Genomic DNA, 22,263 nt, shown 5'->3' on the forward strand with positions numbered 1-22,263 from the left:
TCTATATTTTTTGACAACACTACATTTGCTATTGCTGTGATCTCATGTGAGTGACAGCCTACAGGTCCCGCCCTCACGCCAGTAAACACGTCATCAGAGAAGAAAAGAGACGAGGGAAAGTTATTTTTGATTAAAGATAATGAGGGCATATAAGAAAATAATGATGCACAGATAAATCATTTATAATGCAATATTCCGTACAAAAAAAAAAATGTCCATTTTGATTTCATGTTGACTTTAGTGACAGGAAGGCAGTGGGAGAAACTTCAGTGAACCAAAAATAAATGAGTCAGTGCATGGAAGTGAACAAGATTCGTTCACTTAAAAGATTCGCTCAAAAGCACCGATTCGTTCAAAAACACCACTAGAAAGCATTATGTCATTCCTGACCGTAAAAGACACTGCTGACGTTATGACTTCTGGCTTCAAATCATCCCGTCCGTTTTGCTAGTCTAATCGCATCTTGCAGTGCTACTACTGAGTTAGTGAATGTAAGGCCCACTGTAGAAGATAGAAGTAAATACACCGCACCTCTACAATGACTCGCGTTTTGACGTGACTCAACGTGAGGATTTTTCATTAACCATCGGAAATACACTCTGTAGCCTACAAACACTCATAGCCTATTTAAAATAGCAATACACACACAATGACAACGTCTAAGCATAATGCACACTGCCATATTACATTATTTAACTCATTGAATGTTAAATAAATAAGATGCTATCAGGTGCATAAATACATAAATCCACAATATGATATTCTGAGGACGCGTTTGGTCGTCTGCCCTGTTTGTATTTGCATCTGAATGTGAAAGAATCATAAGCGGATGATCTTACCAGAGAGAGGAAATCACGCAGGTCGCGCGACCATCATCAGCATCTGATGAGAGCGATCAACGGTCTCGCACTCGATTCCTGGCGTATCATCATCATCCTCATCATAGCTGTCTTTCGTTTCACTTTTATTTCTTTTTTTAATATAGACTTACAATCACCGACCTAATAATACGCAATTTGGTAGCGCTGCGCTTCCCCATCGTCACATTTGTGCCGTGGTTACCGTTCGTTCCGTTTGATTCGGTCTTGTAGGAACTGCAGCACAGGCTGCGCGAGCGCTTCTCTGAGCATCAGCCAACAGCAGAGGACAGCAGAGCACTCCTGCCTTTCCCATTACTGGTGCATCACTATTGCTCTTCATATGCACGATTATTACTAAGCCATTAGCCGACCGTTAGTTTTATGCAATGCTGTGCAATGTGCTTGCTCAAATATTGAGCAGCTGTATTCTGCATTTATGTATGTCTACGTCAGACACAAATAAGATGTTTATATATCTAAAGGGCCTTAAAGTGCTGAACAAAACAGAATAAAAGTCCTCTACATGCTATTTTGGTGGAAAATATGGTACATTGTTAACAGTGAAAAAACTGATCAGTTGACTTAACTTGCCTTGCCGTTGCCTTAAAATGATTAAGTAAATAAACTGTATTGAAAAAATTAAGTTATGTGAACTTGACAATTCCACATAACCTATTTTTTTCCAATAACGCATAAAGTGTATTTACTTAATTTGAAGGCAATAGATTTCCTCTTTTTTAAGTCAACTGATGGGTTTTTTTTTTTTTTTTTTTTGTGGATTATTAATGGCATATTCTTTAAACTGCATGTGAAGCTTTTATGTAATGTCATGTTTTGATGACATTTTGGATGTTATGGCTGGGTTTAAAAAATATTTAGTTTCAGTCCAGAGGCAGTTGCATAGATTTAGCCACTATGTTAAGTGTGTCTTAAATAGCCTAACTATTGGCCAACTAGCAGTTAACCAAGAGATAATCTGTCTAATTTGTCCAATTCAGATTATATTAATCTACCTTTTTATGTAACAGTCTTTAAAAAGTTTTGTAGATGACTAACTTTTAAGATAAGCTGGCCACAGGCTTCTGGTTGGTCAACTCAGTGTCCATTGCTTAAAATCCAGTCACCATTTCACCTGGCACTTAATTAATTAGCTAATTCAAATAATATTTTAGTGAAAAATTGTGATATTAATATTTTTTAATAATTAAGTAGTAAAAGCAATAAAAGCCATACCATATTGAAAACCAGCTGAATTACATCAAAAATACCCCATCACTGCATTTGTTTTACAGCATTTTATTCATATTGTTTCTTGATAAAATACACTTTGCTGACAAGTGCTGATTACAATGACTATCTTACATTCACCTTTATTTTACATAAAATATTTGACTTTTAAAACATATAATAACACACATTGTGTTCTGGAATACCAACACCTCCTGCACTAAGAATCATAATCGTATCATTTCACGGTTCCGCAGGGGAAAACATTGACTGTTAATTAAAAATCAGAGTGTTTTGTAAAATGTCACAGGCATATAAGGTTGGGGACAGAGGCAGTGGTAAGTCATGCATTGCAACTCTATCAAAGGAAATGAAAGCAGTAAATAAACAACGACAGTTAACCACTGGTGTTTTCAGGTCTGACCAATTAAAATATTTCCAAGAACCCAAATATCAGTTTTTAAAGATTCAAAATCAGTTCTAAGGCCTAATATAAATGGAAGTATCACAGTTATAGTCTATGAGTCTCTTGAATGTTTATATGCTGCATATGTGTATACATGTAAATGAAAGCGATAATTTACCCATTGAAAGTCAGTTACCCGAAAAACAATCTCACACCCAAAGACATTCAGCACAACCCAACCACCACGCTAGTAAATGTTATTCATACAATACAAACACTATAACCTGATGGATTTTTCTCTCTCTGTAATAAGCTAGACTCCGAGTAATCAATAAAGTGAGCTGTAAGTGTCACACAGATATTATTAGTCATTTAAAAATCCACTGTGAGGGAACATCAATTCATTGCAGGCAAAACTAGCCACACAAAAAGACTATCACAAGGACCCTGGTACAAAAAAATGTGTAAAAAGTTTGTACACTTATAGTTCAGATAAAGGTATACCAAAATGGGACAGCCAATATAAAGATATAGTAAATACCCTGTTTCTTAAATGATTTGTATATAGACTTCTTTTTATTAAAATATATTACTTAAAATATATTACTTTGCTTAACTAGACAGACATTAAAAACACAAATTGATTATCTAGTTACCATAAATTGACTTTGGTATATTACCAAGCAAATCTGATTTAAAATTTGTTTACTTTTCTATTGCCTGGAAGGCAGACGATTAAAAAAAAACTAATTCAAAGATGCAACAATACATTTTTTTTAACGTACAGTACATAGAACTATTAGTATCAAAATTTATCTGTTTAGCAGAATTGTTTCAGGACAGAAATTGAACACAACATTTAATGTTGCAATATAATTAAAATTATGATTTGTGTTGGACAGTATTTCTCAAACAAAAACCCAATCAGACAAATGGATATGTGTAGGCAAGATACAAGAATGCTTTGTAGAAAATGTTTGTACATCTCAAAGAAAGTCAGTATTTACAATATAAAACAAAACAAAAAAACTTCATATGATCTCCCTTCTGAGTGTTTAACTTCATTGCTCGTATAGTTTATCCCTAAAAACTAAGGTTACTGGGAATACCTACTATTCCAATTAGAGGCAATGTCATTCATGTGACGTAAACAGCTCAAATGATTAGACACAGGCTATTGAAATGATTAAGACCTGTTTTTTTTTCTCCTGAGAGGGTACAATAGATTATTTGATTAAGAAGTGCTTTAATTCTCTTTATCCTTACACGTCATTGTTTTGAAGGTATAGCAAAGGTAAAGTCATTTTCTGAACATAAAAAAGTGCAACCCTAATAAATCCCATTTTTTCTGAAGAAAATGATGTAAGGGGCTAATGCTCTTAATTTTATAAATGTTGTAAATATACAAATTATTGCCATTATCAGCATAAACCTCTTCTTACATTCTTCTATTAAGTGAAACCCACCAATGTAAGAGAAGTGCTAGCCTGTTAGCGTATTTGACCAAACTCCCTTCTCTCCCATAAATAACTTTTAACAGTACCATATAAACCTAGTAACAAGGCAGGTTCATATATTCACAGTAATTCTGGAAAGTAATTGGTGTTTCAGTTGTGTGGTTCTTTGCTTGAGTCACAAAGGCTAAAACAAACTGAAAAATAGTTTTGCAGGATAAGCAAACACTAAATATAGATGTTATATGTTTCTAATCCAGCAAACTAGTGTGAATTGTGTGTAAAATATCCATAATCTGAGGGGTGGGAGGATGGGGGCATCATTTTTAACATCTACAAAAATAGTACTATATTGATTTCCATTTCTGAAATTGTTACAAAAATATTAAAGAAAAGAAACAAGCCTTAAATATTGCCACTATTCAATATTGAGTCTAAAGAAAGGATGAATGAGAGGAAGAATTATTCGGCATTGCACATTTTACATGCCTCATATATTCTACTATTCTAATTGTGTTTGTGCTGTAAAGAAATGAGGCACAATGGGGCAAATTCACTAAACAGATGCGCCACTTTTGAGTGCTGCATTTCAGCGCAAAAACCTGCATCTTTTTCACTAGCGATCTGTAATCCAGTTTAACCAGGCGCTTAAAGCACTGAAACGGGGGTCTGGATTGCAGTAGTGCAGCCATACTGAACAGTCCAAGTAAAGCTTGCCATATCACGGAAGTCTGCTGCATTCTCCACAACGAAGTACTCTGAACTAGAGGACTTCACGGGTCTACTTGGATCCAAAAACCCGAGGTCCGACCCTTTGTCGAGTGCCTCGGACACGGATCGGGTTCGGTATTAGTGGCCTCGGGTCTTGGGTAATTTAAAATAAATATGCTTTTTCAGAATGGACCCGAGAAGAACTGAATTCTTTTAAACTATGTCAGGTATTTACCAACATTTTATAATTTAAAACAATACTATGACAAGACTCACTTTCTCACGCTTCTATGTGCAATGAACTCTATGCACAGTTGCTCGAAATTTTTGCCTATCGTTTCAATGAGTACCGTCAGCATGGATTTTAGACTCCCTGCTTGCAAGATCTTCCATGGATTATGGTGAACTATGTCAATTGAAGTGCCATCTCTCACACTCTCTAGTAACAAGGAGAAAGGCTTTAAATCGGATGTTTCGAGTTATGTCGACAAGTTTGAGGGCAAGTATTCTCAAGCTAACAAGCTAGCTAGTTTAATTTGTGACCGTTTATATTATTATACTTTCAGTTTTCTGTTTAACCAATAATATAAAGTAATAATAAATAAGTAAATAAATAAATTAAAGTAATGGAGCAGCGGCCAAATCAGTCAGCAGGACAACATTTTTCCCGACTGCGGGGCTGCAGGCTGTGAACACATCAATGCCGTTTACATTCGGGTCCAGTCAGGTTTGAAAATAAATGCCGTAGAGTTGGACTCAAGTCTAATTTTATCTGGTCTGACTCGGGTCGGATTTTTCTTTTAAACAAATTAATTCATGCAGGTCGGGTTCGGGTAAGAAGTGATCCGGGTCGGGTACGGATTATAGGACCCGAGAAGACCTCTACTCAGCTCTGACTTACAAGAACAGCACTTGTAGCTGGCCATCTTTACAAGCAACATTACCTGATATGCATAATTCCTTTCTTGAATCGGCCACTAAAATAAAGCAGAATGTACGTGCAAATAAGCAGCACTATTAGCAGGTGAAATTCATTCTTAGTGAATTCCCCCCAACGAATAACAGCACAACAGCATGTCTCAAATGACAATGGACACATGAATAGGTTACCACAGCGAGAGCGCCACTGCTGTACTGATGTAACATTTCTGCTACCCTCACTGCAGTGATTGTTTTTTTGAATTAATGAACGTGTTGCAGTTTATCCTCATGACCATTATCGTACCACCAAACATGATACACATAGTTTGGATGGACCAATGCAATCATCATGACAGAATGCACCACATCCCTTGCACATAATCATGGCCTTCAGCCGACAGTAGCACTTTGATTGGACGTCCTCCATCCCAGAGGTTTCTATGTAGGCTTGCTCAGGTGAGGTCTCACCCTGACTGCTCTGATCCAGTAGGTGACCTGCAGGTATGGCAGTGACAGTGACTGAAAAAGACATCATACCGCCACTAGCCGTTTCACCATCACCACTGCAAGACACAGTAGGAGAAGTTGGAGTGTCAGCCATGCTGTGGTTCAGTGCATTAGGGACAGACATGCTGATAGTGCCACCATACTGAGGTCCATTATGGGTTTTCTGAGACAAAAACGTGCGTTGGTGACAGTCACTTAACTGATATCGCTCTGTTTTATCCTGTATACTGCTGCACATATCAAGCTGCGTTCTTGAGCATATTTCTTTGGTTCTAGTAGAAGTGCTGCCTCCTTCTTTGCTGGATAAACAGCTCACTGATGGAGATTCAGACTTTATATCAGAACAGGGTTGGGATGCCAAACCATCATCTGGTTTATTGATGAAACAACCCTGCTGTTCCACTTTGACCCTTGGGAAATTCAGGTGCCCTTGAGAGGTGGTATGAGACCCTGCAAGTGATTCTGTCTTCCCTTTCACACTCTCCTCTGCTTCAATTTTCTCTTTCTTCAGGTTAGCAAGGGCAGAGCTTGTATTACTAGCTAGGTGCGGCCGTTTGCTGCTCTCGGATACTCGACCGTATGTGGAGACATTGAGGAGGTAGTGTCCTGTCATAGCTGGCTTAGATAGCCTCTTGCGTCCAAAGATTCCTAGATGGACACTCTGGTCTAGGCTGCTCTCAAGGTGACCTAACTGACATGATTGAAATTGAGAGGGTTGACAGTCTGAATTGGTGTGCTTCTGCTCACATTTGAGCCTTAGTGGATGGAGAATCTGGTCCTGAGTGCCAACTTTGACCAACTTGTCCATACTTCTGACTTGCATCACAGATGAACAAAAAGGAATTTGGTTCCCCAATTTACTGACATCTTCTTGGTTTGTTGGGCTATCTTTTTTAAACCCAGCAGTGGTGGTACCAAGGTTCCCTTTATCTTTGGCAGATATGGCCATAGACTGAACCTCCACCTTGGCTAGTGGCTTTGGGAGGATCTTTTCTAATGGAACCTCTTTACCTTGAAGAAGCTGGGTGACCAGAGGATTGTTTGCTGGGACTGAAGAGTTAGGTTTGGTCACTAACACTCCTGAAAAAGGTGTCTGTTGTGGTCTCTGGTTTTGTGCAATTGTGTTTGACACAGTTAAGTTTCCTGCCTGACTTGAAGGTGCTGGTGTCCCTCCAGGACTGAGGAGGTTATGTTGATCCTTGCCCGTAGGGTTCAATGCGCACGGAGTGGTTTGCGACCCCATCAAAGAGCGATTTTCTTTTAAAAAACCCTGTGCAGTGAAGTCTAGTACAAAACCGGGGTCTGTGTGTCCAGTAAAACCTGAGGAAGGAGAGGTTTGTGAGAGAGTCACTGTGCCTTCAGGGGCCGGAGATTCAGAGCTTAGCTTTATAGGCGACACAGATTGACTTCTGCTGCTTGCTGGTGAAAAATCTTCAGACAGGGACCGAGCTGGAGAGGGTGTTGAGGTACCTCCAACTGAGCCGGTTCCTCTCGAGGAAGATGACCCGGCTGCTGCTGCAGCAGCACGCTGTGCACGCGCTAACTGGGCTTTTGCCTTGATGTCAGCTAGAGTGCGCGCACCGGTGCGACCAGGCCGAATACTAGGGGGTGTCAAGGGAACTGGAGTCCTTGGAGATACCTGCTCAATAGAGGCAGGGGCAGAGAGAATTCTTGACACTGGGATCTGCAAAGAGAGAGTTCAAGTGTTACTATCAGAGCCTAAATTCCACTAAAGTTAACATTTAATGTCAAAAAAGTTATTTCTGTGGAAAAACTCCATACCACGATAATAGGGTGTTGTGGGTGGTTGCCAGGACATTGCTATTGTGGTTGCTAAAGGGTTCTGAGCCGGTTTTAGCTTGCTGTTATGATTGCTAGAGTGTTCTCGATAGATGCTAGTGCATTCCAAGGTGGTTGCAAGAGTGTTGCTTTGAAAATCTCTCCTCAATAAGTCACACAATATGAGTTGCAAATAAAGTAGCACAAATTATGTATACTTATGTATACACTGGGCGTGACCCTTGTCAACTGCTTAAAACTGTCAGTAACTCATCACATTGCACCTTATAGTGTAGACAGTATCAATGCTTATAATGGGTTTTACTGGCTTTTGATGCATTGCATCATCACTCTCATCTGGTGTAAACAGTGTAACACTGCAGTTTAATACTTAGGGTGAATTTAGTTTTTTTTTTTTATTATCTCAAAAGAAATAAACCTAAAACTTACTTTGAGAGGAGGTACTCTCTGTTCTATTTTTTCTTTATCTGTCACAGTGGATGATGTTTCTGATGAAGAGACACGGGGCTTCTTCTCTGTTCTTAGCTCTGTATCCAGTTCAGTGGAGAATTTTCTCTTCAGAGGCTCAGATGTGACAGCAGTTATTGGAGATCCAGCCTTAGTGCTCTCCGTTATCTGTTCAGCATTATCCACAGGACTTTCCTCTTTAGTGGTCTGTGTCTCCTTTCCTTTCAAACAGGTGACTACCGCTTCCAAAGGAGATACTGGGGGCTTACATGTGATCTCATTCTCCAGCTTTTTCTCACTGCAAGGTTTGGGATCCACTGCTTTTTGAACAGAGGACTCTGAAATCAATTCTTCCTGTGTATCCTTCTTTATGTCTAAAGATAAACGTGATTGCTCTGAAGCAGGAAGTTTGACTGGCTCTTCAGGGCAGGCATGTGTTACTGTTGATTTCACATCTCTGGATCTCAACTCCATGTGGATGACCTCTGTCACCTGGTTTATCTTCTGAGACTCTTTGACAATCTCTGGCTTCACTGATAGGACTGAGCTTTTAGCTGGTTCAGGAATGTCCATGGATTCTGTCAGCTCTTTGGATTCCTCTATACTCAGTCCAGAACTGAAAAGCAAGAAAAGACGGAAGATTAGCAAAAAGAATATCAAAAACAAAACATCATCTACGATACATTTAACTAATGACCCAATACTCAATTTTCCAGCCTCACGTTGATTTGATACCAAAATAAGGCATAGAGCTTCATGAGAGGAATCACACTGTAAAGAATTATCGTGATTTTGACGGTAAAACACTGTAAAAATTGGTTTTCCTTATAATATACAGTGAATAACTGTAATATATCTAACCTGTAAAATACTGTTAAATTTACAGTTTTTGGAAGTGAATAAGAACAAGTCATTGTATAATTTACAGTGAAACATTTTTAAATTGACATTCCCAGGATTCCCTACGTGACACTTCACATATTATGTATTTTTGTTGAAATAACTAAAGTATGTCTTAGGTTTTTCTAATCAGTTATGTATATTATTAGGGTTTTAAGTTATAACGTTAAGTTATATCTAACGTTGTTGAATTAATGTTGATTGCATTACTTTAGTGTCATGTTTTACCATGATGGTGTTTTGTGCTTATGTGAACGACACTGTGCACCTTTTATATATTAGTATTTACCTTATCAGCTTGTGGAAAAGCTGCTTGTGATGAGCTTTGATTCATCATGTGACATTCTCATCACCACCTGTTTTTGGTGGTTGTCAGTGTATTACAAAGGTACAAAACAAAAATTAGTACTTTAAGAGGTTGGTATATTAACATTATATCAGTTAATTTTTTTTTTTTACTGTAAATTGAAGTTAAATCTGTAAACCTAAAATGTTGCTACCGGATTTTTGTTACAGTAAATTTCTGGCAACCACAGCTGCTGGGTTTTTACCGTAATGTGTTTTTTAAAGTGCACGATATATGTCAGAGGCACTTAATTCCGTGAGTGTGACAGACCCACAAGTAGCAAGTGGCAATATTTCAGTAACAGAATTGTACACCCCCAGACCTTCACAATTTTCAGATTTTCTTTTTTCAGTATTTCCATTAGGTGTGGTGGCTGACTTACTGTTCACCATAGTAGCTCTCAAAGAAATGCTCTTTCCAAAGTTCCACCTTCTTTTCCTTCTCAATTTCTTGCCGCATTCTCAGTCTCAGCTCTGGGGTAAACTCACCTGAGAACACAGTTATGCATAAGCCACATACAAATATTGCAGATAAATCTGCTTATTACAAGTTACCAAGTAACTTTTTTTTTGTAACTAGCACCAAGTAACCTTTTCCTCTGTAAAAAGGTTTACTCCTAAATAGTTTAACTTTTTTTATATATATGTGACCCTGGACCACAAAACCTGATATGCACAAAAACATGGGTAAATTGTCTGAAATTGAGATTTACACATCATCTGAGAGCTGAATAAATAAGCTTTCCATTTATGTATGGTTTGTTAGGATATGACAATATTTGGCCGAGATACAACTATTTGAAAATCAGGAATCTGAGGGTGCAAAAAAATCGAAACATTGATAAAAGTCGCCTTTAATGTTGTCCATTTATGTTCGCGATTGTGCTGCATTCACTCACAAAAATAAATGCTTTATAAATTTACGGTAGGATATTTACAAAATATCTTCATGGAACATGATCTTTACTTAAAATCCTAATGATTTTTGGCATAAAAGAAAAATCTATAATTTTGACCCATACAATGTATACAAAGGCTATTGCCACAAATATACCCGTGCGACTTCTGACTGGTTTTGTGATCCAGGGTCACATATATTTTTTTTGAAAAATGCTTTAGAATAAGTACATTCACATTAAATGAAGTCTCCTTTGATATTGCCTCCTTATGGGGGCTGCCATGTTGAGATCACATGACCTGTTAAATACTACTTATTTTATCTCGATAACCACTCATTTGCTGGACAATTTTGATTGTGGTGTGGAATAAATTAAATGGGAGTGAAAAGAATACCTCCAAATTATAATTCTATAATTGTGACCAAAAAACATTTGCTACTGTGTGATGCTGCATCCACACTGAGAGTAAAAAAATGTCAAGACCAATGATGTATCAGGCAGTGAAATTGTAACAAACAATTTACTTAGTAGCCTACACATTTAAGACACGAGGACAATAACTGACCTTCTGACAACCTCTCCTTCCAAGATTGTGCTGCTGATGTGAAGAATTCATTGTTCAAGGCAGAGCTGGTCACCTTCAATGCTCCATCTATACTAGCCTGCAACAAAGAGTGACCACTCAGCACCACAATTGGTTCATCAATAACAATCAGTGATTCATGATCCACAAAATCATACTGCATGCCAAACACAGCAGGGTTCTTCTGCATTTCACTACCTGCTGGTCAACATCTGGGAGCATCTTAAGAAGCTTCTGTTGACACTCTGTAGGCAACAGTGAGAATGTGTGCTTGTTGATTAGTGCTCGCAAGTTGGTGTTGACAAGGATGGAATCTGGTGTCTCAACATCTATCTCACACTTGGTACGCCTCAGTTGTCCTGAAAAGCCAAAGCGGTGGGATCAGTTACAGCATCTCATGTGCTGACACACAAATGACATCAATCTGTGACGATACTCACTGGCACTGAGCCGACTGGAGCGCTGAGACACCTTTCGGGCAGCAGTCGCGTGGCACACATCTGCTTTGACAGAGGAGGCCGAGCTGGAGGTAGAGTTCTGTGGACTGGCAGGGCGGCGCTCTGTCTGTTTCAGCTCCCAGGCTACAGCATACAGACATACGGTTTTAGATTTATTTTGTATTGACATAAATATATAGCACCATCAAAATATTTGAACACCCCTGAAGAACATGCTTTTATTTCTTACATCACAGTCAGAAAGGTAAAATTCACAATGAAAAATAGCACCTAGGTGCCTACTGCCTAGTGAACCTATAAAAAATGCTGTAGTAACAAAACCAGTATGTACAGGATTTGGAGGAGTCACGAGCCATGTCTTTGACAGTCTTGAGGAGTAGCCGTGGGCTTGAGGCGTTGGGGATTCCACATTGCCGGCGTTGATTCCTCTGCTGCTGCTGTTTCAGTGCCTATAAATGAAGAATTGTTTAAAAACATCCATAAAGTTCATAAACCTACAGTTTACCTAACATAAGTTATTTCTGTGTTGCCAACAAAGAGCATAGAGGGTCTCTCAACAGCATAAGGTTTAAACCAGTCAGCAGTGATTAATATCATAGTGGGTTTATATAGTTTACCTTTTAATTATCTTTATTTGGCTTTCCAACAATTAAGTTGTAATTAAAAATGTTTTATATGAAATACTTCGCATTTATTTTTAATTAATTATCCAAATAGGCATTACCACATGGTTATTCAACATATAAAGCATTTATATGTTGAATTTCAAGCAAAAATTAACATAATGTGATATACCGTTATCGTAACAAAAAATACCATGAAAGTAAGACCCCTATGTTATTTGCAGCAATTGTTATTTATAACTTGAGCGATAACCAGTAATAAGAGGTGTAAATGGCAGCACCTGTTTGAGGGCCTTCTTGCTGTGTTTCTGTGATGGGGACATGAGTTTGCTGCTGGAGACTGACGGAGACGAACAGCGAGACTGTGGGGAGGACGGCTGAGACTGCAGTTTTGCTGGCACTGCAAATGATTGGAAAGCAATACATTGAGCATATTTGGACATCTGTACCACAAACACAAACTTAACTTCACTCTATGACAACTCATTCAAGGTCATTTTAATACAAATACACAGAAAAGTACACTAAGAAAATTATTACTTTTAAAAATGTCTACATTTTTTGAGTTGTGAAAGTTGTTATCTTGCAGAAAACACAGCTTTTCCATGACCGCTATAAATTCATAAATACACTTTTGCTGGAAAACAAATACATACTGTGTGATGATTTGTTTATAAATGCCAACTGCAATCCTTTCTTCCTAATTTTTCCAAGACTATCACAAGTCATTCTCACAAGTCATCTATCCAGCCAGCTAGATAACTTGACCTTGTGACATTTAAATCAGCAGAATTCTCAACAACATTATTCAGTATATAAAAAAACAAACTAATGTTTAAGTCGGCAAGGCATACAAATATTTTCAGCAAAGTAAGATGTAGTGGCAAAAAAGTACTGGTCCAAAATAATGTACTAAAAGTCAGAACCGAACACCCAAAAAATGTCACTCAAATATTATAAATGGTGCAATATAAATAAACTTTCACTTTGACTAATAGATCCATACAGTCAACTAAAGCACATTTATAAAAAGAGGAGTGTTTTAAAAAATGCTTGATCAAACTAACTCTCGTGAATTATATGCTACTTGCTGCAGTAATTATTTCCTGGTCTTTGCAGAGTTAGTTTCTCTCTCTGACACAACAATCCTCATCTTCTCAATCCACAACATTAAAGTTTCATCAGCTTATTAAGATGAAAGTGTTACTTACAGTACTTGGTTCTGCAGGAATTCACTCTATTAGAGTGCATTATTCTCAAATACTTAGTTAAAAAGTCTCTACAAGACAGCTTGAGCTAAAGCCTCTGTTTGTCAAGATAACTTCGTACTGCTCTCAAATATATGAGGAAGTGGTATCAATCTTGAAAAAAAAAAGGGAGAGAAAAAAAAGTCGAATTTCCGGTTTAAAGGGTGTTCTGCATTCAAAAAATATTTTGACTTGAAAGGAGCAAACCTACAATGTAAGGTCATTTATACATATATCAGAATCAGCGTACGAGTTACACATTCATGGTTCAGATTCAGAATGTCATCTATATATTCATCTACATCCCATAACACATGAGTCTTGATATCTAACAGTGATCATGGGACCATAGGTTACTGATACATTTACAAGCCGTAAACCATTTATACATACACAAATTTACTGTACAAATTAAAATTTCTTCAAATCTTTAAATGACAGACCGATATATTTTAGCAACCTGGTGTCAGTTTCAAAATCTACTGACAGGTTTTTTTTGTTGAGTGTAAATGCTGTTTAAAATTATTGTTATTTTATAATTATTTTAATGTCTATTTTAAGACATTATGTGATCAACTTATTTTCTCTTGTTAAATTGCATTACAGTATATGTTGTTTCACAATCATGTCCTGTTATATAGATCATCTGCACTGCTCTTTGCTCTTTAAAAATCAGAACAGTCGACTTCTAGTTAATATAATATATCAAGCAACTGGATATAATTTTACAAAATATAGGTACAAATGCTTTTACATTGTGTGGATGTTACAGACTGTCATGACAATATACTTCACCATATAAAATGATGGCATATTTTTTGATAAATTATGAGATATTTCAAGAGGCACAACCATAACAATCAGCCACAAATTGCATTTTATTAAAAATGGCCTTTTCCCTGCCTTGCCTTTGTTTAACAATAATTTATGCCCTGCTCATCTTGTATGTTGGCCGTAGAGTATTAATATTTGAACATATTTGTTAATAAATATTTACATGTACACTACCATTAAAAGTTTGGGATCAGTAAACCATTTAAAAAAATGTTTTAATACTTTTATTCAACAAAGATGCATTAAAGCAAGGACACAAAATGTATTTTCAAAAAAATGCTGTTCTTTTTAACTTTCTATTTGTCAAAGAATTCTGAAAAAAAATTCACGGTTTCCGCAAAAATAAGGCAGAACCGTTATCAACATTGATAATAATAAGAAATGTTCTTGAGCAACAAATCAACATATTAGAATGATTTATGAAGGATCACACTGAAGACTGGAGTAATGATGCTGAAAATTCAGCTTTGTCATCAATATTATATTATAAACTACATTGCAAAATATTAATAACAGAAATTGCAATGATATTTCACAATATTACTGTTTTTGATCAAATAGCCTAAGTGAGTATAAGAGACTTTTCAAAAAAAAAAGTTTTAATCTTAGCAAACCCAAACTTTTGAACGGTAGTGTATGCTTTATGTTAAATGTTAAAATACTTTGTCCTATTCCAGTTTAATATACAAGAACAAGCCTTTTGTATGGTAATTCATAAAAGTGGAAGTGCTACAAATGGAAATATATCAAAACATTGTTCTGTTTCAGTGATCCAAGACAGGCCTATCCAGTGGCATGATTTTGGAGTGAAACTATCTGACCAAATGACAGACAGGGGGAACGTTCGGGTGCAGAAATGACACACTTCAGCTCTAAGTTTGGCTATTTAGAGCTCATAAAAAAGTGGTACCTCTCCTCTTCCACCTTCCTCTGCGTCCATCTTTGCTGTAGGTAGTGGTGCTGGTATTTTCTGAGCATCGGGTATCAGACATGTTATCACTGCTGTCCTCTGAATCCTCTTCTGACAGTTCCTTCATCACATCTCCAATGTCCTTCTGCTCACATACAAATACAAATCCTACTCATCAGATGTCAAACACTAATATTCATAAAACAGCTCACTTAAATCTGAACAAACAGTTCATGTTAATTCATACATTTAATAAATAATTAGGAATGAGTAGAGCATAAATATATAGAAATTTGCTAGTTTTTACATTTTCAATAAATAAATAAAAACATCATTGACAAGTGTGGCTTGTTATACTAACGTTAACGGAGCATTCATTATTTATAACAGCAAATGGTACAGTAAATATTCATGCCATTCAACAGAGCCGTACTACCTTCAGAAAACAGACAAGCAATAGGAAACCGGCATTTATATTTACTTTTATTCATCATTTGGCAGGCACTTTTAATGCAACTTTACGGTGCATTCAAGGTATACATGTTATTAATACTTATATTGTATGTAAACTGTATGTAGTACATATGAAAGCGCTATATAAGTGCCTCATTCATTCATTCATATTACCTTCAGTGTATAGACTCCCATTCGACCGGGGACCTTGTAGAAGATCCCTTCATCTCCACGTGAATTTGTATGGAGCATGGCATTGAGACAGGCAAGAGGGGAAGTACCACTTAAAAAAAAAAAAAAAAAAATCAGCAAATTAAATCAGTCACCATCTTTACACAACTGTAAAGCTGCAACAAAGATCACAGTTCAGTGGTTGGTTTCCAGATATTTGTGCATGAACGTGAATATAAATTTAAATAAAGGGCCATATTATGACCCTTTTAAAAAGTCTTGACTTTTGTGGGGGGTGTCTACTAGGATAGATTTTTATGGGTGAATATTCAAACACATTATTTTTCACATTTTACATTGTTGCAGCACCTCTTTTCCCAGCCTGTCAGTAATGCCCTATTTAGTACCTGTCTCTATGATGCCCCTCCTTCTGAAAAGTGCAATGTGCTCTGATTGGTCGGCTGGAGCAGTGTGTTGTGATTAGTCAAATGCTCTGTGTGTTTTAGAAAAAGGCACACACCTTACCATAACCGTGAGTTTCAACACTACTAATACAACTCAACCAGAACTCGCCACTATTTTGTGTATGCCTTTGGTGGAAATTATTTAAATGAGGATTGTGACGTGTATGTTAACGGAAAAAAACTCAAGACTACAATCGAGGCGTTTCAGGGAGTTCAGATTCAGTGCTGCTAACTGAAATGGTATTGAAAGGGGGTAATTTCTGTAGTATTTACAGTATATACTATTATAGTTTATTAATATTTTGAATTAGCTTTTATTTTTATATTTTCAGTTTTCCTTTTAATATTACCGGTAGTTTAATTATTAGCAATTTCTTTATATGCTTTTGTCAAATGTATTATATTACTCTTTAGGTTTCATTTATTTTTATTTCAATTTGGTTTTTGTTTATTTTAGTAATTTTAGTGCTTAATTAATGTAACCAAGGCAACATTTCTAATTGTATTATTTTATTATATTCTAATTTTATTTTAGCTTTATTCCAATTAACAAAAATGCTTTAATAGTTCTCTCTTGTAGACAGTTTTGTATAATTTGTCTTTCTTAGAAAGCAATTTTTTAGCAAGTTTCAGTCTTGAATAAATAATCGTAATGATGAGCTTAAGGAGGATAAACAAGCATTCATAGATATTATGAAACATCTTCAAACAGAACAAAACTGCCCGAAGCACAACAAGCCACTAGCCATTTCAGAGGACAAGCACTATGGTCAAAGCCTTGGCCATTAGGTCCTCGCTCTTGTGGTTTACAGAGACCCCTTGCATGCTGTCAACTGAGGACATGTTAATAACATGCATAGGGATTGGCTAATGGATTTAAGTTAGTTGGGGGGGGAAGGTGCACTACTGTCTAATCTTACCTTCTGGAAGACAACAGAGAAATGAAAAAAAAAAAAAAAGAAATGTGATAATTAGATACTTTGCCACATTACATTTTGCTTTGGGAAAAATAAAACAAAAGACAGTAACTAAAACATAAAAGGTATATGATCTGGTACAGTTCAGGGGAAGCCTGCACAATCTGAACTAGAATGTGTGTGTTTGATAAAAGAAATTGCTATTTTAATAAATAAATAATCAACAAACATCTGGAGAATGACCTCACCTTATCTCCTTAAGCCTTTCTCTCTGAATTACTTGCAGGATCTCTTTATGACTCATCGGTGTGTTGGGGTACTTCTCGAGCACCTGCGAACAGTATTACGGGAACAAGTGAACAATTCAGCAATGACTCACTATAGCAGTAACCGCAGAGAAAGGATGAAGTAGATGGAATGGATGACCAGTCTAAAAGGAGGTTTGTTAGACAGTAATGCCTTTGCATTTTATCATTAATGGACCTAAGTGAAGCAGACAATCCCGTTCTGTGACACTAACCTAGTTCTTATTATTGGGTCAGAGAAACGTGTTAGTTTGGGTCAGATCCTTTGAACTACATTCATGAGTATGGGAAACGCAAACAGACCATCTAATGCGGTACTCCATACTAAACTTGTGTCATATCAATCACAAGTTCACTATGGAGAACCGCAAGGCTCAGTATTAGGACCGTTGCTTTTATTCATGTACATTCTACCCTTGTGAGATATCATTAGGGACCATGGCGTTAGTTCACCATTACGCTGATGATACTCAGATTTCTTTGCGCCCTGACAAAACGTATACAAATTCACTAAATTAACGGAATGCATCATTGATATAAAACAATTGGATGACTAGTAATTTCCTACTACTTAATTCTGAAGAAAAAAAAAAACAGAGATTCTAATTATTGGACCAAAAACATCTGCATGCAATAACCTAGAATACTGTCTAACACTTGGTGGCTGCTCTGTCAAGTCTTCGTTGTCAATTAGGAACCTGGGTGTGCTCGTTGATACCAATATTTAGGCTAATTTGAAAGCCACATTTCTAGCATCTGTAAAACCGCATTTTTCCGTCTTAAAAATATCAGAATTATGACATATTCTCTAAAATGACAAATGTAGAAAAGTTAGTTCATGCATTCATGATGACCTCAAGGCTAGATTATTGTAATGCTCTACTGGGTGGTTGCCCTGCACGCTTAATAAACTCCAGCTGGTTCAAAACGCAGCAGCTCGAGTTCTTACTAGAACCAGGAAGTTTGACCATATTAGCCTGGTTCGGTCAACACTGCATTGACTCCCTCCCTATTAAACATTGCATACATTTTAAAATTACTTACAAAGCACTAAATGGTTTAGCCCCTCAGTAACGCATTATAGTCCTTCATTCATCTAAAAGTTTTGGCCAGTTGAAAATTCTTTTCTATTCTTTATTTTATTTTAAAGGGGATCAATGCACATTAATTAACATAAGCAATCAAGTCCATCATGTAATGTGCCAGATTTAGTCATACAGGCTAGTTTTCATCTGTAGTCCCTGGCAGGTTGTTGGTAAAAAAAAAAAAAGAGAATACCTAGAATATCAAAATCAACTGCAGGCGGTAGATCCTTTTCCTACTTAGCACCCAAACTCTAATAGTCTTCCTAGCTTTGTTCAGAAAACAGACACTCAGTCAGTTTAAATCTAGACTAAAAACACATCTCTTTAACCTGGCATACACATACCACATTATCAAATTATATTATTCAAATCAGTTAAATGATTGTTAGGCTGCATAAATTAGGTCAACCGGCACCGGGAACACTTCCTATAACACCCGATGTACTTGTTACATCGTAAGAAGAATGGCATCTGCGCTAATATTATTCTGTCTGTCTTATCCTTATCCTGAGGTTACCGTAGTCAGCCGGATCCAGTCCATATCCAGATCAGATGGTGGACCTGCACTTAGACACGACCAAAACGCAGCCCTGAATGTCAGCACAGACCGTGTCTACTAGACAATCCCCTGTGAAGGCCTCGTCGACATGACAGCCATCGGCACAGATCATCAGCAAAGACCACAAGAACCGGACAGGTCCTCCGCACAGACCCTATGGCCAGCTTCGGCTCCATACCGGCGTGATGAATCTGATCTTCAAGCAAAAGGAACTAGATGAATATTTCAATGCTACCGATCCCGATCTGAATTCTGACTTGTGGTGCAGCCTAATCATAATCACACCGTGTTCGTTTGTTGGCCAGAGAATGTCACAGAATAATAATTTGTCACATAAATAATTATTATGTCACAGAATAATAATAAGATTTGTAACATGCATTTAGAAAATAGAAAGGGTGAATTTTCATTTCATGCTTTTATGTTTTATTAATGGGGTTTATTGTAATTGCATGTGTCTAGTTCATTGTACTTTAAACCAGGTGGTATTCCAGAAAGCAAGGTTAGGCTATCTTACCGTCAAACATTTTTTTATCTATCTTTTCATCTTTACTAACTGTGAATAAGAAAAATATTGTTTCTTTGATGGCAATTATTTACTTTAAAAATGTATTCCTTTACAGTTACAGATTACTTCATAAAAAAAGTATTCAGTAACGTAATCCAAGCACCACAATATGAAAGTAATGTGATCTGAATTGTTTTGGATCCACACATCACTACGGTCAGTCCATATAGCGCTATTATGTCAAAAATCCCCCCAAAATGTTTTAATGAAACCATTGAAATCCTGATAGTATTCACTTTTTTACAAAATGTAACTATAATCTGATTACTTTGTTTTTTGACGTAACTGTAACGAATTAGTTACCAGGTTTTTGTATCCTGATTACATAATGTTGTTACATGTATTCCGTTACTCAACCCTATCATATATATTGTCTGCATATAAATATGTTAGAATAAAATAAACATCACCTTGTTTTAATAGTGCTTACCATATTAATATAACTATATAATATTGTGCGCAATGCAATCTGTCACACACGGTGCCTCATCAGAGCCTCCGGAGCAGGTTATGTTAAGATAGTAAGTAGCTTAGCTATGGCTAGTTGGATTTTACAAATACTGAAAGTTACTTCCATTTTGGACCTGAAAGTTTAGGTTATCCCTTACTTATCCTTAAACATACCCGGGTATGTCACATAACCTGCTTTGTGGAATAACGTTACCCCCAGTCAAGTCATAATTTACAGTAGGCTACTTTTTTTTGTTTTTGTATTTCTACTGTAACTTGCTTTTCACTTAGGCCTATTAGGAATTGGACGGTTTTTATTGTAATTACATGGGTCCAAGTACATTGTACTGTAAACCTGTTATACAGTCATGACATAGCATTTTCAGTTTTATTTGTATTTCTGCTGTAACTCCTTTCGATCATTACGATTTGGACAAAGAGATAGTTCTTGGTCAAATGTGTGGTTGAGCTGTTGACCCGAACACTTGGAGATGTAAGTTAACTACAAATCCACTCGTTCGAGAACCGCTGACTGATTCATTTCAGACTAACGTTAATTCGCAAACAAATAGTTCAGTGAGATTCGTTAACCGATTCATCAAAAATATCCGACTGATAACAAACAGGTGCATAATCAAAAGCTGTGAATATATGTGAAACTTCAGTTTGAAGTCCTGAATGGACACTTGTATCTCAGAAGACAAGTTCAGTCTCAGTGTCTCGCATATTACAAACTGGGTCTAAAGTTAAATGCAACAGGAATGCGGGAAGTTCGTCTGAATTCAAAATACCATATCAAAACAACTATTTTACCAACGTCAAAAAAGTAAACAAGCTCTGTTTGACAAACTCGCGGTCTGTAGACACAACATGTTTACGCGGGCGGTGATTCTAACCGTTTACAGCAGAAAACACTGAAGAATTCATAATCATAAAGTAATATTACAGTGTCCTTGATAGGTTAATGAAAATACTGGGTTATTTCTGTGGGTTAGGTGAGCTGAGCTGAGCTAAGCTAACTGGCTAACCAGCGAAGTGTCACTAGTGTAGCACTACATAAGCGCGCTAAGCTGCCTCGCGCTTGCTAGCAACTGACAAGAACGTCGTGCTACAGACGTTTCATCAAATCACTTCCCGGATCAAAAAAAGTTCCCAAATGTTAAGTAAATATAGAGAAAAACAGTTCATGCATGCGTAATGTCATGCTTTATATGGATCTAAATGCACTTTGGCAACACCAACTGAAACCAGGCCCCGAAATGCATACGCAATACTTCGCCTACACCAGCGGGTCATGAACTCATAAACACAGTTGTACAAGTGGGAGCACAAGGCGACAACAAGCTAAACAAGCTCCCAAGACGACTTCAGTTTTACCGTTTTGGCGGCCTCTGCCCACGTCCTCCCCTTTTTCTTCTTCTGTCTCTCCCTCATGTCGGCGGTCGGTCGCGAAAAATCGACCAGGGTGCTGTAGAAAGTGTTGATGTTGCTTTAGTTACCGTGCAAGACCTGCCATCTCTGCCATATTGGGTTTTTACTGTAAGAGACAAATCATGTGACCCTCTGGGAAACGTCATCTTACTGTACGATGACAGTTCAGGGGAAACCACCTAACGTTACCTAAGGCTAGTACTCTCTCTCTCTCTCTCTCTCCATTGTTTTCATTTGTATAAACGTTTCAAACGCCAAACAAACACACACCCTTGCACATAGTATCAATTTTAAGCGTTTATACCGATTAAAACACATTCAAGGCATTTAGCAGATGCTATATCATCATGAGTTTACAACAAAGCTTTATCTTCACGTTAGATTACAGTGGTCAACAGAAGGAAAATATATATATTTAAAAGTTAACTTAGCCTATGTATTTATAAAATGTATCTTAGACTTCACTTCATAATGCATGTAGGCTGTAATTTCACTAAATAACAAAATACAAAGCAAGTGGCAGTTATTTTCCATTTTGTTACAAAAACCTCACAAACATACGTTTTAAGCAAACCTTTCACAAAAACTAGTTTGTGAGGGAACAAATTCTAAAACAACAGATGCACTGCAATAGATAGCCTAAGGAAAAAACAATTTGGACACTTTCTTGTAGTGATGTTTAAAAATAAAGCCAATGTGCACTTTTTGCGGGCAAATAGGTTTTTCAC

General features: G+C 37.0%; 2 protein-coding genes across 14 annotated transcripts in view; both read right to left on the minus strand.

Moving 5' to 3' along the window:
• dtnbb (dystrobrevin, beta b) overlaps window positions 1-1,131 on the minus strand; it is a 43,979-nt gene extending 42,848 nt beyond the window's left edge. For 8 of the 9 annotated variants that reach the window (XM_079632651.1, XM_079632649.1, XM_079632650.1 and 5 more), the window contains exon 1: window positions 840-1,124. The gene's annotated coding sequence lies outside the window, so the exon portion shown is untranslated. Of the gene's footprint in view, window positions 1-839 lie in introns of all 9 variants that reach the window. The other variant, XM_079632655.1, reaches the window with a different exon arrangement.
• A 1,023-nt stretch (window positions 1,132-2,154) lies between these two features.
• asxl2 (ASXL transcriptional regulator 2) lies at window positions 2,155-21,708 on the minus strand. Of its 5 annotated transcripts, none has more exons than XM_079631966.1 (12): window positions 21,482-21,708; window positions 17,386-17,468; window positions 15,760-15,868; window positions 15,133-15,277; window positions 12,423-12,541; window positions 11,850-11,967; window positions 11,501-11,641; window positions 11,259-11,419; window positions 11,043-11,139; window positions 9,962-10,067; window positions 8,316-8,949; window positions 2,155-7,770 (listed from the first exon to the last, which is right to left on the minus strand). In XM_079631966.1, the coding sequence occupies exons 1-12, from the start codon at window positions 21,536-21,538 to the stop codon at window positions 5,875-5,877; spliced, it is 3,666 nt and encodes a 1,221-aa protein (XP_079488092.1). In that variant the 5' UTR covers window positions 21,539-21,708; the 3' UTR covers window positions 2,155-5,874. The 5 variants fall into 5 exon arrangements, with proteins under 5 accessions (XP_079488092.1, XP_079488091.1, XP_079488094.1 ...); XM_079631965.1 differs by having other exon boundaries at window positions 15,760-15,871; window positions 21,482-21,670; XM_079631968.1 differs by lacking the exon at window positions 21,482-21,708 and adding an exon at window positions 19,045-19,153.
• Window positions 21,709-22,263: the final 555 nt, after the last annotated feature.

The sequence above is a fragment of the Phoxinus phoxinus genome (genome assembly GCF_949152265.1).
Source record: "Phoxinus phoxinus genome assembly, chromosome: 13".
In the NCBI taxonomy this organism is placed as follows: domain Eukaryota; kingdom Metazoa; phylum Chordata; class Actinopteri; order Cypriniformes; family Leuciscidae; genus Phoxinus; species Phoxinus phoxinus.